This window comes from Indicator indicator, chromosome 21 (genome assembly GCF_027791375.1).
Source record: "Indicator indicator isolate 239-I01 chromosome 21, UM_Iind_1.1, whole genome shotgun sequence".
Lineage (NCBI taxonomy): Eukaryota > Metazoa > Chordata > Aves > Piciformes > Indicatoridae > Indicator > Indicator indicator.
Window position 1 is genome coordinate 3,952,672 of NC_072030.1, and position 18,138 is coordinate 3,970,809.

An 18,138-nucleotide genomic window follows, 5' to 3' on the forward strand; every position below is an offset into this window, starting at 1 on the left:
TGTGCCATTATGTATGATTCCTTTATTTTCCTAAATGAATGTCCTATGATGTAGAGAAATAGAGAACTTCAAAGATCTGGGGTTTTGTAGGTTAGTTGTTTGTAGGTTTTTGCTGTTGTTGTTTTTCTGTTTGTTTGGGGTTTGTTTGTGGGGTTGTGGTTTTGTTTGTTTGTTGTGGTGTTTTGTTTTATTTTCTTTTTCTTCTTTTTCCCTTTCCTGTATCAATATTAACATCACTGCTCCAAGCCTAGCTGGAGCTGTGTAGTTGCTCACAACATGGTAGATCACATTGAGCTGAAGGCTTTATTTTGCTCTCTGTGTGAAATTTCTCTGCTTTGTAACCATGTCAAGGAAAGCCATAACTACTTAGAGAAATTTGGAGTAACTAGTAGTTTACAAATACACAAATCAATACATACAATCAAGTTGCCCCATGAAAGTCCAATGCCTTGAATCTTGACTCGTTTGTGGAAAAGGCAGGGATTGCATGAAAAGTTTGTTTTTCCATAATAATAATCAAGACTACCATATTATTTAGCATGTTCTAATTAAAAACAAAAAATAAATTGGTATGCATTATAATTCAGGCATGACAATATGAATGCTGTGAGGTACTGCCCCTCTGAGAGGGTGCAGCGACAGAATGAGCTTCCAGCATACGGAGCTGTGCTCCCACCACTGCACCTCAAGGCCATACAGTTATCATCTGTGAAATCTGGGATTGCTTCTGGCTCCCTTAAATGAATGAATAAATGAATCATAGAATGGTTTGGGCTTGAAGGGAACTCCAAAGGTCATCTAGTGCAACCCCTGTGCAGTCAGTATGGACATCCTCCACTAGAGCAGGTTGCTCAGAGCCTTGTTGAGCCTCACCTTGAATATCTCCAGGGATGGAGCCTCAGTCACCTCCCTGGGCAACCTGTTGCAGTGTTCCAGCACCCTCATGGAGCAGATCCTGTTAATAACATCCAGTCTAACTCTCCTTTAATTTCAAACCTTTGCCTCTCATCCTATCACTGCAGGCCTTTGGAAATAGTCCCTCTGCAGCCTTCTTGTAGCCCCCTTTTAGGTACTGGAAGGCTCCTATTAGGTGTCCCTCTTCTCCAGGCTGAACAACCTCAGCTCCGTCAGCCTGTCCTCATAGCAGAGGCTACTCCAGTATCCCCAGGCATCTTCATGGTCCTCTCTGGACCTGCTCCAGCAGGTCCATGTCCTTTCTGTGTTGAGGGCTCCAGACCTGCATGCAGCACTGCAGGTGAGGTCTCACCAGTGTCAGAATCAACTCTCTCCATCTGCTGGCCTTTCTGCTTTTGATGCATCCTAGACTGGCCTGCAGATCAGGTTACCACAAACCTCTAGACATGCTGAGCATTCTGGCTTATAAATCTAATAAGGAGAGACACTTCTAAGATGTTTGGCTTCTTGCATATGAGGATGTAGCTATTTGCTCTCCAACACCACACGTGTTTCCTGTGTCTACAAGGAAGGTGTTACTGTGGAAGATATGTAAAGTGTAATGGATTATTAATTCTCTAGCACAATCATACAAGTTGCCCTAGTGTCTGGTGTTTACATACTGATTTTTTTTCCTTAAGATCACTTGTCAGCACTAGACAATACTGCATCCAAACAGGAATAATCTGGTTTTCAGAAAGAAGTCCACAGATCCGCAGCAAAGCCTCTCAAAAGCTGAGGGGATGACATGGGAGACCTTCACAGCAAGAGGGGACATGGCAGAGCAGGACTCCTGATTGTAGAAATGGATACATGGCATGCATGCTTGCACATGCTCTTTAGGATCTGAATAGCTGCCAGCAAAAGGTCTTGTGCTGATACAAAAGGAAAATTGAAGTGTATTTGATATCGTATTAATTTCAAACAGAACCTGACTTTTGCTTTATGTGTTGAGTTTATTCACATTTTCTGGAGTATAATATGAAAAATGGTTGTAACAGTACTGAGTAAAGGCCAAGACTGAAAGTGTAAGCTGAACTGAATACTAAAGAGGGTAGAGGATCTGAACTTATTAGCAAGTGCTTCTTTCTTGACTATTCCAAAATAGTTTAAATTCAATAGACTTTAGGTTTCTGTATATTCAGTTAAGGTAACACAGAAGCTCCTTATGAAAACATTAGTTTATGAAATACTTTCTGTGCTACAAATAATTCTGGAAAAATTTATGTCCTTTTTGGTAGTCAATCTTCTGTCATCCATGGTTCTTCTTACTTCTGTCCGTGTATATATGTCACGAGAGTGGAACTCATAGGCTTCATGGGAATCAGCATCATTAGTAAGGTCAATTATTTGGCAATAAATAATGAAGTCTCTATGTAGCGGAACAGAATATAGACTTTTGCATTCATCTCTGCTTTCTGCTTCTTGCTGAGGGGAAATAAAGAAGGCTGAGCATCAGGGTGCAGAAGGTGTGCATTGTAAAGACTTCCCTCAATGACAGCTGAAATCACTACAACTAATGTGCTGGTGTCATTACTGCCCACCTTTGCATGCTTGCCTCTTAAGGATGAGACAGTAGTTTTAGTCCATTTTCCTCCCACTTGTCATGTTAGTTGTGGTACATATTAAGTACATGAATATGATTAGAATCATAGAATCAATCAGGTTGGAAGATACCTCCAAGATCACCCAGTCCAACCCATCATCCAGCCCTATCCAATCAACTAGACCATGGCACTAAGTGCCCCATCCAGTCTTTTCTTGAACATCCCCAGGGGATGGCAACTCCACCACCTCCCTGGGCAGCCCATTCCAATGGGCAATCACCCTCTCTGTGAAGAACTTCCTCCTAATATCCAGCCTATACCTCCCCTGGCACAACTTGACACTGTGTCCCCTTGTTCTGTTACATTAATTTTGTTTATGATCTTCAAGTAAAATACTAAAAGATTTCATTGTGGTGTGAAAACCTAAATGAAACAAACCAATTATTAAAGTTGAAGTGGAATCAGAGACAAATCTCAAGGATTCTCTCTAAATACCAATTTAGGAACATGAATCTATTTTTTTGATACATTGGTTTCTGGTTACTTCTAGGCAGATGAATTTATTAGAATAAATTAGAACAGAATAGATTAAAAAGAATAAGCATGGCTTATTTTATAAACTTGATGGTAGATAGGTAAATGTGACTGAAATCTAACCAGGTGCCAGGCAGCAAAAGGAAGAATTTTAGTTTACAATTGAAAATTGAACATTTAAGCAATTTTATTCTGCAGCTGCATGAACATTCCAGATTTTATGTTCAAATTAAATCCCACTATTTTTTTCCTAATTACCCAAGAATAGCAGGCATCTACTCCTTTAGAATGTACTCTAAATTTTATGCTTGACAGCAGAAGCTGTTTGTTGCCTTGTAAATTACAGTAGCATTTTAGTTTCTTATTGGAAACCCAGCAAACCTGATACTTCTGCACATATTTGTGTGGTTAACTACTCATAAATATAAAGCTGCAGCATGTCCTTGTCAAGGAACAATGGGGATTGCCTTTTTCTTCTGCTCCCTGCTCCTTCTTCCTGCTTCCTTTTGGGAATGGGCAGGGTGAGCTTGGATGACTGAAGTTCAAGAACGGCCATAGACAAACTTTACTTTGTTTCTTTAATTATGGTCAGTGGGGGTTCAGAGTTGTCTGGATTCACAGTTAGCTCTTACTTTTCCCCAGTTTGCCATCTGCAACGTAATTCCTTGTTTGAGGAATATGTTCTGTTTCTAATTGTCCTGGATTTCTGGAGGAAATTCTTATGTGTTCAGAAAAATGTTCCCTTTTATTCAGCCTTTTCAAAAGCTATCCCTTTTGTTTTATCAGAGTTTCTTTTGAGCTGAAATCCTGTTAACGCTAAGTCTACAGTTCTTCCGAAATTCGTTTTTTTTAATCTCCCATTTTTAAAGCCTTAGTTATTACATAGACATCTGAATCCTAATGCCATGAAACAAAGTATTGCTTCTTTTTAAAAGTATTTGGCTTTCTCATTTCTGAGTTTTCAAAGGCCATTGCTTAACTGTGAGAAGATAGCTAATTAGTTTTCCACTAGGGTGTGTATTCTGTACAAGTGGCCTTTGTGTTAATAAACAATGGTAGAATCTGATGACCTTGTTATTCCATAAGGGACTTGTCTCTCTATTCTTGTTGTATAGAAATGCTGCTGCTGTTGTGGTTGCACATCCCAGAAGCAGGCTATCATCTCAACAATTTAGAGGACAACTTAGATTTCCTTTCAATGTTGTAAAAATAAGTAATAATAGTCAGAATCTCTGCACAGTGTTTTCTGTAGGTGAATGTTTTATTATTAAAGGATGAAGGCTTTGAGGAACTAATGGAAGAAAATCCTTACAATAAGAAAATTGTTTCCATCTTGTAAGCAAGTTTAAATTGAGGCCTTTTCTTGTAATGAGAAGTGAGAGTAGCTGTGGTGAAAGACTATTCAATGAGTTGTCTCCAGTAATTGCATTCCAGTGTCGGTCCTTTTTCGAAGAACATCCTTATTTAAGGAAAATAAAGATGAAAATGTTGGCACTCTTGTTGCAAAATGCATCCAATGTCAGATACACTGTTTGGAAATGCTAAGTTTGAAATCCATTATGGGCTTTAGAGCTGTGTGAGGCACAGGGGGCTGTGGTGTGCCACTTTGGGAATTGTGCTTATCTCAGCAGTTTCTTATTTTGATGTTATTGATGATCCCTGTTTCCCCATCATACTGTAACTAGTTCCTTCTCTGGTATTTCAGGAAAAAGGAGATACTGTGTGTGCTTACAGACCAGCCTGTGCTATGGTGCAGAGTGGCTTTCTGTGGCCTGCAGAATGCGTTTGGGCTTCTTACAACACAATGGGCAACTAACTGTCTACTCAAAACTATTTTCTAGTGAATCAGCTTTGCCTTTTGTGTGATTGTTACCTCTATAAGGCCATGCAATATCGAGACGAATTCTGTCAGGCAGCTCCTGAGCGTTCTAAGTATCTTTAGTAGGCTGCCTGTGAACAAAGCCAAGACAGCTACGATGCTTGTCTTCAGGTGCTGTGTGTGTGTCGTCACGTCAGGCTGCCCACAACCAAACATCAGCATCCCCAGACCTATGATGCTGTCAGAGTGAGTGCACTTCTGTTCAGGTTGATGCAGTTTCAGTTGCTTGAGGCAAGCAGTTAACCAGGGTTGACTTCCCAGGGACTGCTTTTTCAAATAGGAGCTTTCAGCAGAGATTTGCTTTTAAAGGCAAAGTTCTTTAAAACTGAAGCATTGTTTAATGCATGCATAGAGGACAGGTACCCTTGATACATGTTGTGATTTCACAGTCACACAACAGAGGTGGCAGAGATACACTTCTGTGAAAGGAGAGCTAATTTCTGACCAGTGGATCTCTTCCAATCTTTGATTGCTGTCTAGTCAGCCAGTATTTAGCATATTAGTTGTCAGGAGGTGTTAGGTATTAGGTAATAGGTTGGGCTTGATGATCTCTGAAGTCTTTTCTAACCTGGATGATTCTGTGATACTGTTAAAGCTAAAGCAAATTCTGTCTGATGTGCTTGAATGGGGGATTTTGGAAAGAAAGTGTGTGTGTAAAAAAGTGATGTTCTTTGCAAAGTCATAATCACTTCATTGTTGAAACAAAACCTGAGCCTACTTTCCATGCTCACTTCCCCATGTGAACATCAAGTCATCCAAAGGATGATCTCTTATGAGGGAGAAGGAAACCCAGGATAGTCAGTTACTGACAGAATCTTAAGGGTTTTTCCATCTGGACTAAAAGATTTTTGTACCTTGACAGAAAATCAATGCTTTCTCATTCTTATTAGGCCTGTAGCAACGTCATCTGTAGGCATCTCTACACCAGGGAAAACCTGATTTAAAGTTCCCACCATTGCAGACATATTGCTGTTAAGAAATCTTAGGATTCCTCATGCAGATGAGGTTCCCTTAGTCGTCCTTGTGCTAGCAGCACCAGGATGTCTCATGAAGGGCAGGTTCCCATAGTCAGATTTGTTGTCAACTCTTCAAGTTAGGAAAAAAAAAACGGTTTAAGTGTGACTGTGGGAAAGCAGCTTTGCCAGTGCCAACGCTTTCAATATTGCCAGCATCTGCACATCTGCAGGAGTAGTAAACACAACAGTTTACATTGCCACAGACCAACAAAGCAGAGTTCTAATCTCTTGTGTACTTTGGCAAAACACTGATGATGCTACTGGGAAATTTTTTGTTTATACTTGAAGGTGCTGAGAAGGTAATCAACTAATTTTGACAATTGTTTGATTAGGAATGTTCTTGTGTGTACATGAGCCTGTCACCAAGGCACTCTCATTGCACTTTGAACACATGAAAGCTAATGGCAAAAGTAGTAAGAGGAGGGAGAGATGTCTATGGACATGGGATGTCTTATGGAGAAGGTGTCTTTTAAAAGAAAGCCTCATTCAACTTCAGCTGCCTGCTAACCACTTCCTTGCAAGGTAGCTTGATACTTTCTGTGTCTGACCCAGCAGTTTCAGCACTGTTAGACTAGAGTGGCAAGAATCAGCTTGTCAGAGTGTCTCAAAAGACAAAGGAAAGAACAGGCAGCCCTTGAAGAAGTCAAGCATTCAGAATATGTACGGCATCTGAAAATTGGTGAGGAGCTGAAGTGAATAACTAAGCAGAGCTAGGGACCAACATAAACTACAACTACAAATGTAAGCCTGAATTTATCAGCTAAAACCAGGCACATCTGTGTGTGTGTGTGCATGAGAGAGAATTTCTTGCTCAGAGCAGAGTGAACAAGTGATACGTCGCTTTGATGTGCTTTAAAAGCAAGTGGTTGCAATCCAGATCATTTTGCTGTCAAATGTAGTTGAAAACCAGAAAACATGATGGATACATGTTTTGCAAATAGTTATCAATGGAGTTCCAGGAGTGTTTGATTTGGAGTGTACTTTGGAATCCACCATTCAAATCTACTTGTGTCTTGAGCTACCTTAAACTCGGCTGCCATTGTGTGCTGTGGAAAAGTGAAGGCGTTGCGGAGGTTGTCTTCAGTGTGGTGAATCACAGCAACATTCAGGTTGGAAAAGACCCTCAGGATCACCAAGTCCAACCATTAACCCTGCTCTACAAGGTTCACCCTTAAACCATATCCCCAAGCACCACATCTGAACAACCTTTCAACACATCCATGGTTGGCAACTCCACCACCTCCCTGGGCAGCACATTCCAATGCTTGACCACTCTTGCTGTGAAAAAATTCTTTCTACTGTCCAGTCTAAACATACCCAGTGGCAGCTTGAGGCTGTTCCCTCTTGTATCACCAATTACCTGTGAGCAGAGACCAGCACCAACCTCTCTACAAACTCCTTTCAGGTTGTTGTAGAGAGCAATGAGGTCTCCCCTCAGCCTCCTCAGTTTCAAACTAACCATCCCCAGCTCCTTCAGTCACTCTTCATCAGATTTATTCTCCTGGCCCTTCACAGCTTCCTTGTCCCTCCTCTTCTCTGGCTCCAGCACCTCCACATCTCTCTTGTATTGAGGTGCCCAAACTGAACACAGTACTTGAGGTGTGGCCTCACCAGTGCTGTGAGTGCAAGGGGACAATCACCTCCAGAATTCCAGAAGGATTCTTCAGCATATGGGTATTAGCCTTATGATTGCATTTACATAAATTAAGACTATTGAGAAGTCTTATCAGATTCTAATATTTGATTATCTGTTGTCCTTTGTGTGATTTTAAGAAACTTTGTTGCATTCTCTTGATTCCTTTGAACAAAACTGTAAATCCACCAGTACAGAAGTGTGAAAAATATTCAGGATTTCTTTCTGCCATCCTACTGTGTGTGGGAAGCTCAGGAAATTGCAGGAAGAAGGGAGAAACTTCAGTGTCAGGTAGCTTGCCACCTCTAACTGATGCTATACTAGAACAAAATGTAGCAGGAGAGTGAAGTGCAGGAGCTGCAGCAAATTAAGCTCTGTGGCAGCAGTTAGAGTTTGCTGGATGAAAGCACAATACAGCCCATTTATCAGGGAGCCTCTTTGGGGTTGGATGGCATGAGTAGTGCTCTGCAACTGTAAAATGTTCTTACATGCTATTAGAGTTGGCTCAGTGTGCATTAGAGCAAGTGGCTGTGACAACTGAGCTATGTATTTGGAGGTCTTCCCTTGTGTTCACTTACCTTGCATTTATGCTTATTCCTCGTGGTGATGGACAGTGATGTAAAGGTTAGCCTTCACAGGAGAGATTTTTCTGTGCTACTCCCCTTGAAGGGTTTTTGTCATAGTCATACCATGCACCTGTCATTGGGTTCTATAACTGGAGCAGACCCATAGCTGACTCCTCTCACACCAAACTCCCTGCATTGGGCAGTTGTGGCCACCTTGTTATCCCAGCTGGGTTTCAAATGTCACAGCACTCCACTGGAAAGCTTGCTCTCTTTCTTGTAATGTTTCTCCTTTTGCTTTCTATTTGTCCCCTTGTAGAGCACGATGAGTGTGGCAGCGGAGAGCATAACTGCGACGCGAACGCAATCTGTACCAACACTGTCAGGGGGCACAGCTGCACCTGCAAGCCTGGATACGTGGGGAATGGGACCATCTGCCGACGTAAGTCTGGTGCTCTAGAAATACCCTCCAAGTGGCAAGCTCTGCTCAGATTTGGAATCATGCAATCATAGAAGTTTTAATGTTGGAAGGGACCTCAAGGATCAGCCAGTTCCAACCCCCCTTCTATGGGCAGGGACACCTCACACTAGAGCAGGTTGCTCACAGCCACATCCAGCCTGACCTTAAAAATCTCCAGGGATGAGGCTTCCACCACCTCCCTGGGCAACCTGTGCCAGTCTCTCACCACCCTCATGGTGTAAAACTTCTTCCTCACATCCAATCTGAATCTACCTACTTCTAGTCTTGCTCCATTCCCCCTAGTCCTATCGCTACCTGACAGCCTAAAACTTCTGTCCTCAGCTTTCTTGTAGCCCCCTTCAGATCCTGGAAGGCCATAATAAGGTCTCCTCAGAGTCTTCTCTTCTCCAGACTGAACAGCCCCAACTCTCTCAGTCTATCCTCATAGGAGAGGTGCTCCAGCCCTCTGCTCATACTCCTGGCCCTTCTCTGGACATGTTTCAGCACCTCTGGATCCTTCTTTTGTAATAGGGGCTCCAGAACTGGACACAGTACTCCTGTTAGTCACCTACATTGTGGTGACTTGTGGTTGCTGGATGCTGCCAGTGATTCACTGTAAGATCATCTGGCCAATGGAGTATGAATGGAGGTGGTGGGAGTTGGTTTGTGGATGACTTCTTGGCAAGAAGGAAAGTTTTGGGAGTGCTAGAAGAACTTCTAATTTGCTGTAACTGAGTGCTGTACTTTGAGCTAGCATCATTCAGCTTTTGAGTGGTATTCATTGTTTTCTAGACTGTGGATGGTGTGTGCTGTCACTTTGGCTTTTAAAATGTAATTTGGGTGTCTTTATATCAGGGTAATTGTCTTTGATGCTGGCATCACATAGTTATGATTTGGTTATTCACACCAAAATGGGGATTTTCAACAAAAAACCAAGTCTTTAGCTTTAAAGGTGTGTTTTGAAGATCTCTCACTTACATAAACAAGAATTCCTGCTAGCCAGCCGTGCTTTCTTCTGTGAAGTGGTGGATCATTTAGTTAGGGTAGGGGCTTTGTTTCAGGAGACAGAAGAGCAAATATCTTACATCAAGACAGAAAAGGAAGTATGTTATATAGTTGCCTTAGGAAGGGTGGTGACATGAAGTGCAATTAAATTCTAACTTGTGTTTATGGAGTGTATTTGTCTCATAAAAAGCTATTTTGGTGTCTTGTCTGGGACTGCAGATTTTCTGAACAGTTGCAACAATAGAACACTTGCCTTTTTTTTTTTTTTAATGACAAGGTCTGGAATTGAGGAATCTTAGAATCATAGCATGGTTGGGGTTGGAAGGGACCTCCAAAGGTCATATAATCCAACCCCCCTGCAATCAACAGGGACACCCTCCACTAGAGCAGGTTGCTCAGAGCCTTGTTCAGCATGACCTTGAACATGTCCAGGCATGGAGCCTCAGCTACCTTCCTGGGCAACCTGTTCCAGTGTTCCACCACCCTCATGCTGCAGATCCTGTTAATAACATCTAGTCTAACTCTCCTTTAATTTTAAACCATTGCCCCTCATCCTATCACTGCAGGAAGCAGTCCCTCTGCAGCCTTCTTAAAGGGCCCCTTGAGGTACTGGAAGGCCACTATTAGGTCTCCCTGGAGTGTTCTCCAGGCTGAACAACCCCAGCTCCCTCACCTTGTCCTCATAGGAGAGGTGCTCCAGCCCCCTGATCATGTACTGGGTAAAATATTCTGTACAGTTCAGAAGCACAAGAGACTGGATATTAATTTTCCAGAACGTTGTAAACTGACCCAGCAATTCCTTATAGGAGAATGAAGATTGATGTCCTTCCTGTTTCAAGCTGAAGTTCTTCACCAAGCTTAATTAAAGTTCTTCACCAAGTTCTTCAGCTGCTTAATTAGCATGTACCATCTGATGGCTTTTTGATAGGAATTTCTTTGGGGTACTCTCCACCTGCACAAGAGAAACCCTCTATTTAAAACTGTAAAATGGTTTGCAAGGATTTAAGAAAGAATACAGAAACGTTATGAAAATGAAGGACAGGTTAAGGCTTGGTTTGCCCATATTGAAGATCAACAGGAGAGACTGGGGAGAGAAGCTCATGTAGTGTGTTTTCAGCCTTGGATTACTGTAAAGGTAAATTGCAGCTATAGTTTCAGGGAAGTTTTGAGTGAACAGCCTTTCTGACAGTCATATTATCTTTGAGGTTAAGACAACAAGACAAATTCTTACTCATGTTTATTTAAGGCAAGGATGTTTGGATTAGTTTAAAAAAAAAAAGTGTTTTCACACTGGTTTTTCTTCATTTGCACACCTGGATGTTTGCTTTAATGTGCCAAAAACTCAAAGTGAAGCTCCTGCTGTATATTTATTAATCTAGTAATGTTCTAATAATGAAATTGTATTGGAGAAATGCAGCAATATTTTTAACCCTCAGAGTTCTGCAGATATTTCACCCACAACCCAGATTTCTGTTGCATATTTTTTGTCACTATGTCCTGAATTGAACACGTGAATGTAGTTAGAGTTGTCTCTTTGAGACAGCTGTACATGCAAATAGAGGAAACAAAGTGTGTTCTTACATTATGACTAGGAAGGGTAAATTGAAAAGAAACCTGGGGATTATGGAAAGGGGTTTGGTGGTCTAATAATTAAAGTCACTAGGGATAAGAATAATCTGGTACTGAGTGTAATTGTTACTCCTGCAAACCACTTAATGTTGGAACTGTGTGCATTTTAGAGAATAATGAACCAATGTAAAGCAGTGGTCTGAATTCCTCAGCCTGTGGTTCTGTGGTCACTTGAGGTTTGTACAAGTTTGGGCTTGTAACATGAAGAAGATGTTCTTCTGCTTGTGATAGTACCAGCAACACCTCTTTTTAACCACGTTTAACAGTGATATGTTATCAGTTACCAGTGGTTTCCTTGCACAAGTTCTAGGGCTAGCACAAGAGGTGTGAGCGGGTCAGGATAACTAGGAACTGCTTAGGCTGTTTTGGAGGAACTTTTGAGCTTTATATTCAGGCAATATAGATTGGTAAAAAAATAGATAGAAGGCAAAATGATAAGCATAATAGAAACACACCTGGGGATATGATAAATATTTCTTATCCCCTGGAGTCATCTCTAAGAGCTTTATAAATGTCTCCATGCTATAGATAACATGCACACACAAACCAGTTGTTCCAACTGCTACTAAAATAGCATATCAGTAAGGTAGTTCAATAAGAAATCTCATAAATATTGTCCAGTGGAACTATAAATAGAAAATTGATCATTTCATCATAAGAGAAAAGTACTTGAGGCCTCACCTTGAGTACTGTGTGCAGTTCTGGGCCCCTCATTTCAAGGAAGACACTGAGGGACTGGAGTGGTTCCAGAGGAGAGCAACCAGACCAGGGATGGGACTGGAGGGAAAGCCTGATGAGGAAAGGCTGAGGGAACTGGGTTGTTTAGCCTGGAGAAGAGAGGAGACTCAGGGGGGATCTTGTCACACTCTACACTGTGTCCAGTTCTGGGCCCCTCAGTTTAGGAAAGATGTTGAATTGCTGGAGCATGTCCAGAGAAGGGCAACGAGGCTGGTGAGAGGCCTTGAGCACAAGCCCTATGAGGAGAGGCTGAGGGAGCTGGGGGTGTTTAGCCTGGAGAAGAGGAGGCTCAGGGGAGACCTCATTGCTGTCTACAACTACCTGAAGGGAGGTTGTAGCCAGGAGGGGGTTGGTCTCTTCTCCCAGGCAACCGAACAAGAGGACACAGTCTCAAGCTGCACCAGGGGAGGTTTAGGCTGGAGGTGAGGAGAAAGTTCTTCACAGAGAGAGTGGTTGGCCATTGGAATGGGCTGCCCAGGGAGGTGGTGGAGTCACCATCCCTGGAGGTGTTCAAGAGGGGATTGGACGTGGCACTTGGTGCCATGGTTTAGATAGTCATGAGGTTTAGGGTGACAGGTTGGACTCGATGATCTTTGAGGTCTCTTCCAACCTTCTTGATTCTATGATTCTATGATACACTACCTGAAGGGAAGTTGTAGTATGGTGGGGGTCAGGCTCCTCTCCCAGGCAACTTGTGGCAAGACAAGAGGGCATGGCCTGAAGCTGCACCAGAGGAGGTTTAGGTTGGATGTTAGGAAGCACTTCCTCATGGAAAGGGGAATTAGATGCTAGAATGCACTGCCCAGGGAGGTGGTGGAATTGCCATCCCTGGAGGTGTTTAAGGAAAGATTGGATGTGGCACTCAGTGAAATGTTCTGGTAGATGTGGTGGGGTTAGGTCATAGGCTGGACTTGATGGTCTCAGAGGTCTATTCCAGCCTCAGTAATGCTGTGATTCTGTGTGATTCTGTGACTGGCTTTGTGCCTGATTCTCCAATCTGTTTTAACAATGTTGTAAATCATAAAATCAGAGCAACATTCTTCTTTGACTTGACTGTGATAGGCTTTATTAAAAAAAAAGAAAAAAAACCCAACAGAATGCTGTAACTTGTATTTTAGGGAAGAGAAGGCATGTTCAATGAAATGAAATTACATGCTGAACTGTGAACTTCTGGTAAACACAATGAAAGTACTCTGGCAGGAATTTGTCATGTTTGCATTTTGGTGGAAAGTATGAGGAAATAAAAGGGACAGAAAAACCTGGATGTGAATATTATGATGACTGGGGATTTTGAAATAAAAACACCAGACAGATGTTGAAGAGGAAAAGCAAATATTTTGTAAAATCTTGTGTATAATCAGGCTGTCGCACTTCTCCGGGAGAAAAATAAATGTCACGCAGAAGGAATTGCTTGAGTCTCAATCTGATAGGCTGGACTATGCAATTAAGGACAGAATTGTGTCAAACTAGGTGTGGAAACTGTCATGAAGGGAGGTGATGGAAAAGGGTGCAGAATGAGGCCAAATGCACTTCTGCATTAAAATAGATACTGACATAGTTTAGGTGACATGAAAATGGAAAGAGAAGTAGAGATGAACACAAGAAAATGTTCATAAATACATAGGTACCTATATATAGTGAGACCATATATAGGGCTTACTTCCTCTGGATACACCACCAGGCTGTGCTGCCATCCAGCCAGATCTGGACAGGCTGGAGAGCTGGGCAAAGGGAAACCTCATTGTGATGGATTGAGTTGAACCTGCTGCTGTTACTCGTGCTGTAAGGACAAGTGCAGAGCCCTGCACCTGGGGAGGAGTAACACCAGGCACCAGTACAGACTAGGGATCATCCTGCTGGAAAGCAGCTCCGTGGAGAAAGACCTTGGAGTCCTGGTGGACAGCAAGTTATCACTGCAATTTTCTTCTTTGTCTCCATGTGGGAATTCTTAAGAGTAGTTCCTAGTCTGAAATATATTTAATAATCTGACGAATGTGCCCATGAAAGAAATTGTGCAGTTTGCAATGTGATGGTAGAAGAGTGATGGTGTAGTAAATTACTAAAGACAGAGAAATTGTCATCTGCTATGAAATTTCACCTGCTAGAAAAGAGTACTTGAGGGTATCCTTACTAGGAGCTAAGGAAGGGGTGAAAAAAAAAATCATTCTCTTTGGTTATTTCTTTGCTGGGCTGTCTGCTTTTTGTGTGTCTCTTTTACACTGACATCAGCAATGCTAAGGTAGATTAACTTTAAATGCCAGCAATGTGGGACAGCCAGACCTGCTGATATCTTGATATTAAAGCACATCAGATCACTGTAAGGTGACTAACTGCCACTTGGTTTTATGGTTTTGGCATGTATCTGTGTCTGCTGGAGGTGGAGTTGAAAGCCTTTGTGGAGGATTGCAGTGTGTTATGAGTAATACCAGACTCAAGAGGAAAGGAACAAACAGGTTTTTTCCCTTGTAACCTTCAATTTTTGTGGCCATAAGGCTTTGAGTTGTTGATTTGCTTTATCACAGCTTTAATTGCTGTTTCCGTGTAATGTTCACAAGTCTCAGGAACAAAATATGGGAGTTTTGACTCCTGCTGAGATTCTGGTCTTCAGTCTTGAGCTTTCTGTGGCTTATTTTATACCTAACACTTAGTGAATAAATGACTGCAGAAGCAGGTAAGTGCATTCATGTGTGGTTTGGTGTGGAAAATGCTATGGCAAGGGTAAGACTCTGGACAGTCACTTTTTGGGTGAAGCATTCTATATGTAAATGATTGAGTAATTTAAATGAGTATATGTAGAGTTAGACAGAATTGCAGTTAGAATCCTTACAGGTTTTTCATTCCAAGATTGCTGTTATTGGACTCAGGGTCAAGACAGTGTGATTGAATCCAGTAAATTTTCTATGGTCCTAAATATAAATGAATACAAATGAAAATCTGAAGTTCTAACAGAAGAATCTTTGTCTTTTTGTTCATGATAGTTACTAAACTTGGTACATCCATGACAATTGCTACCTTTGTGTTTAGATTTGATGTTATGTAAGCTCTCTGTGCTTATATGCCACATACTTTTTGAGGTCCTTTTTAAGTTCTGATGTTATTCTTGCTTTGCTTTTGGAATGTAAGGATTTAAAATAACTTTGAAATTAAGATGATTTATGATAATTTTTATTTTTTTTTCAGCCCTTTACACGTCATTGCCACGTTGAGGTGTTGAAATTGAGGTGTAATTATTTTGGTATTGAGACCTAAGCTATACACATCCCCCACTCTGCAGTCCCATTTGACAGCCTCCTGCTGATTGGATCCTGTTCTGTGTAGGAAACTGTTCAAGATGATTTAGAATGCACATCAGTTATGGAAATAGATCATTTAAAAAACATGATTGATGTAACTTGTCAGGATCCAAATCCTGATCTTTCTGCTGTCACAGATTGTTTTGCTGCTTGGAGTTACAGCTAATTTAAAGAGTGTAGTGCTGATCTGTGCCTGCTGAAGTGGGCCAGTCCAGGGCAACTGTTGTAGCTTTTACTTTGGATTTAATGTGTGCCCCATTCATTTTATGTATTTGTGATGCACTTTGAGGTGTCTCAGTCAGGAACTCTTCCCATTTGCAGCAAGTATATCACCTGTCAGGTGTGCCACAGAACCCCTTGAGGCCCTCAATCCAGAATCTCCTGAATTCTAGAAGCAGCTTTCTAATGCTACCAGAACGGTTCATTCATGTTACCCAAATTAGTACATTTCCTCTCTTCCTGTAGTATTTAAGTCTCAAATGTGAACAAAAATTTTCAATCACAAAGTCCTCAAGCACACCCTCTATTCAAAGAACTGATTTGCTATACTCTCCTGCCTTCTTTGACAGTAGATCAACAGACATCATGGTCAGTCATTTGGTCTGCAGTACTGTCTGCCTTAAACTTGTGCTCCTTATGATGTGTGAAACCCAGGCTATTAGATCTGTGACTCCACCAGCCTAACCTGGGAGCTTGCCATGCAATTATTTGGAACAGAGTACTTAATTTTTCATGGTGGGTGGGAAAAATCAGTTCAGTAAGAGCATCTTGAAATCTGTCACTGCACAAAGCCTATTGCAGCGTGGGCTTGACTCTGCTGCAGTAGGAGCACAACAGCACCAGCAGCACAGAGCTCTCTCTTGTGAAATCAGTTACAGTGTGCAACCATTTCAGGATTAATGTATATGGAACAGGCACATTACAAGGCAAGAGAGGATGCCAAAACCATGAAATCCTTTCTGTTTCCTGTAGAACATAACCAAACACCCTTGAAAACAGTGTAAATTTCTTGTCCCCATGTAAAAATAAGAACACTGCAGTTACTGCTTTTGGCAACAGCAGTACTGATGTGCTGTGGGAGGAAGTGCTTTTTCACACAGCACATAATTCACCTGTAGAAGCCTTGGTCACAGGGTGGTGAGGAGGCTAGATGGATGGGAGAAACTGCTGCACATCAAGAGAAATACTGGATGCATAGTATTTGGTTTCAGAAAGGTCATGGAGAATCCTTAGGAAGCATCACCAGATCCTTGCCTTGTTTTTCCTGTTGACATTTGTTATGAGCTGAAGTCAAAGAGAGGATGCTGGGCTGATAGGCCCTCTGGAATGACCTCAGTGATTTATTTTTCTGTTCTTCTGGCTCAGATGGTTATCAGAGCAATCCCTTTTGGCTAAGGATAATATTAGCCATTTATTTATGTATTTTGCATTGATACCAAGGGTTCACTGAGATTTTCAAAAGGGGTTTGTAGAGATGTTCTTCACTGTAGCAATGGAGCAGACTCAAGCCAGAAAACTTCTTTCAGCCTCCTTTCCCTGTGAATTTCTCACAGTACAGTAAGCCAAGGTAAAAACATTAAGTGATTTGTCACATGTGGCACACAGAGTCAGTGCTTGATCCAGGACTCAGACTGTTCCCAGACTGACAAGTCTGTTTCTAAACCACAGGGCTGTGATTGCTCCACAGAAGCTATCAAAAGTGTTTTTAAAATACCTGAGGAATCGAACTGAAAGAAACATTGCCTCCAAAATCAAGCAATTGGGGATGTTTAAAATTCACCTATTCCATCTTGTCACTTGCATCCAAGCTGAAATACAGCCCCTACCAATATAGTCCTTCCTGATGAATCACAGGTGGTGTGAGTGGCTTTGGACCTTCTGCCTCATTCAGTGCATGGTACAGACACATCAATCAGTGAAGGAGATGAAGTCTTGAAAGTAAGTATTCAGTGTTTATTATTTCTGTCATTCAACATGTGACCCTACTACTATTAGCTGCTGTGCTGGGATCTGCACTGAATTTAGGTGGGATGGTACCAGGTCATTCAGAGACCAATCTCTGTTGTTTTTATCAGGTGATTGCAATGGAGTGAAAATGAAGCCTGGCTCTCCAGTATCAGTGTTGTGTGGTGCTTTAGTGCTTCAAGCATTTCTCCAGGTTTGCAGGAAGGACCTGCAGATCTCCCTCAAGGGTTTTGGTGTCTTTTGGAGGATGATGTAAATCTTTGTGGTCTTGCCATTGGAGAAGGGTGTGGGGAAGGAGGTCAGATTCAGATTCCCAGGCAAGTGTGTTAGAGTTGACTTTCCTCTTTGGAGCTCCTACAGTCTTCATTGTCTTTCTGCTCCTCTGGGGCTTTGTCCTTTCCTGCCTTGGTCTGGCTCATGCACCATTCTGAAACCTGTTGTGTGTTGGAAGAATTTTAAGAGGGTGTGATTAAAAATTTGCAAACTGAGATGAAGTCTTGGGTGACAGGTTGGACTTTGATAATCCTTGAGGTCTTTTCCAACCTTATTGATTCTGTGATTCAGAGACATGGCAAAAGGCATATCCTTCAAATCTCCATGTCAGAGTGGGGGCCCAAGGACAGAGGAGAGTCTGGGGAAAAAAAAAAAAAGGGACCTGTTACTTATTTTGAGAAAGAGTTGGATTTTTGCTACAATACTGCTGCTGGTAGATATCCAACACAGGGAAAACTTAATAAGAAATGGTTTACTTGACCACATTACTGAAAATGATATTTTAGGGTAAGGAAAGCTTGGATTGTTCTGCACATGGGTATTGCTTATGTTGTTTGTCTGAGTTCTGCTGGTGGCCTTATGAGTTTTGGAGCTTGCATTTGTTGAGCACTGGGGAATGGCAGATCTGGAAGCTGTGCAGGATGTTTGC

At 41.8% G+C, this 18,138-nt stretch overlaps 1 protein-coding gene across 2 annotated transcripts in view; it reads left to right on the top strand.

Moving 5' to 3' along the window:
* The window catches only part of NELL1 (neural EGFL like 1), a 310,625-nt gene that overhangs the window by 186,593 nt on the left and 105,894 nt on the right, over positions 1-18,138 (top strand). For both annotated transcript variants that reach the window (XM_054390328.1, XM_054390329.1), the window contains exon 14: positions 8,446-8,568. In XM_054390328.1, coding sequence (XP_054246303.1) covers positions 8,446-8,568 — 123 coding nt within the window. The remainder of the gene's footprint in view (positions 1-8,445; positions 8,569-18,138) is intronic.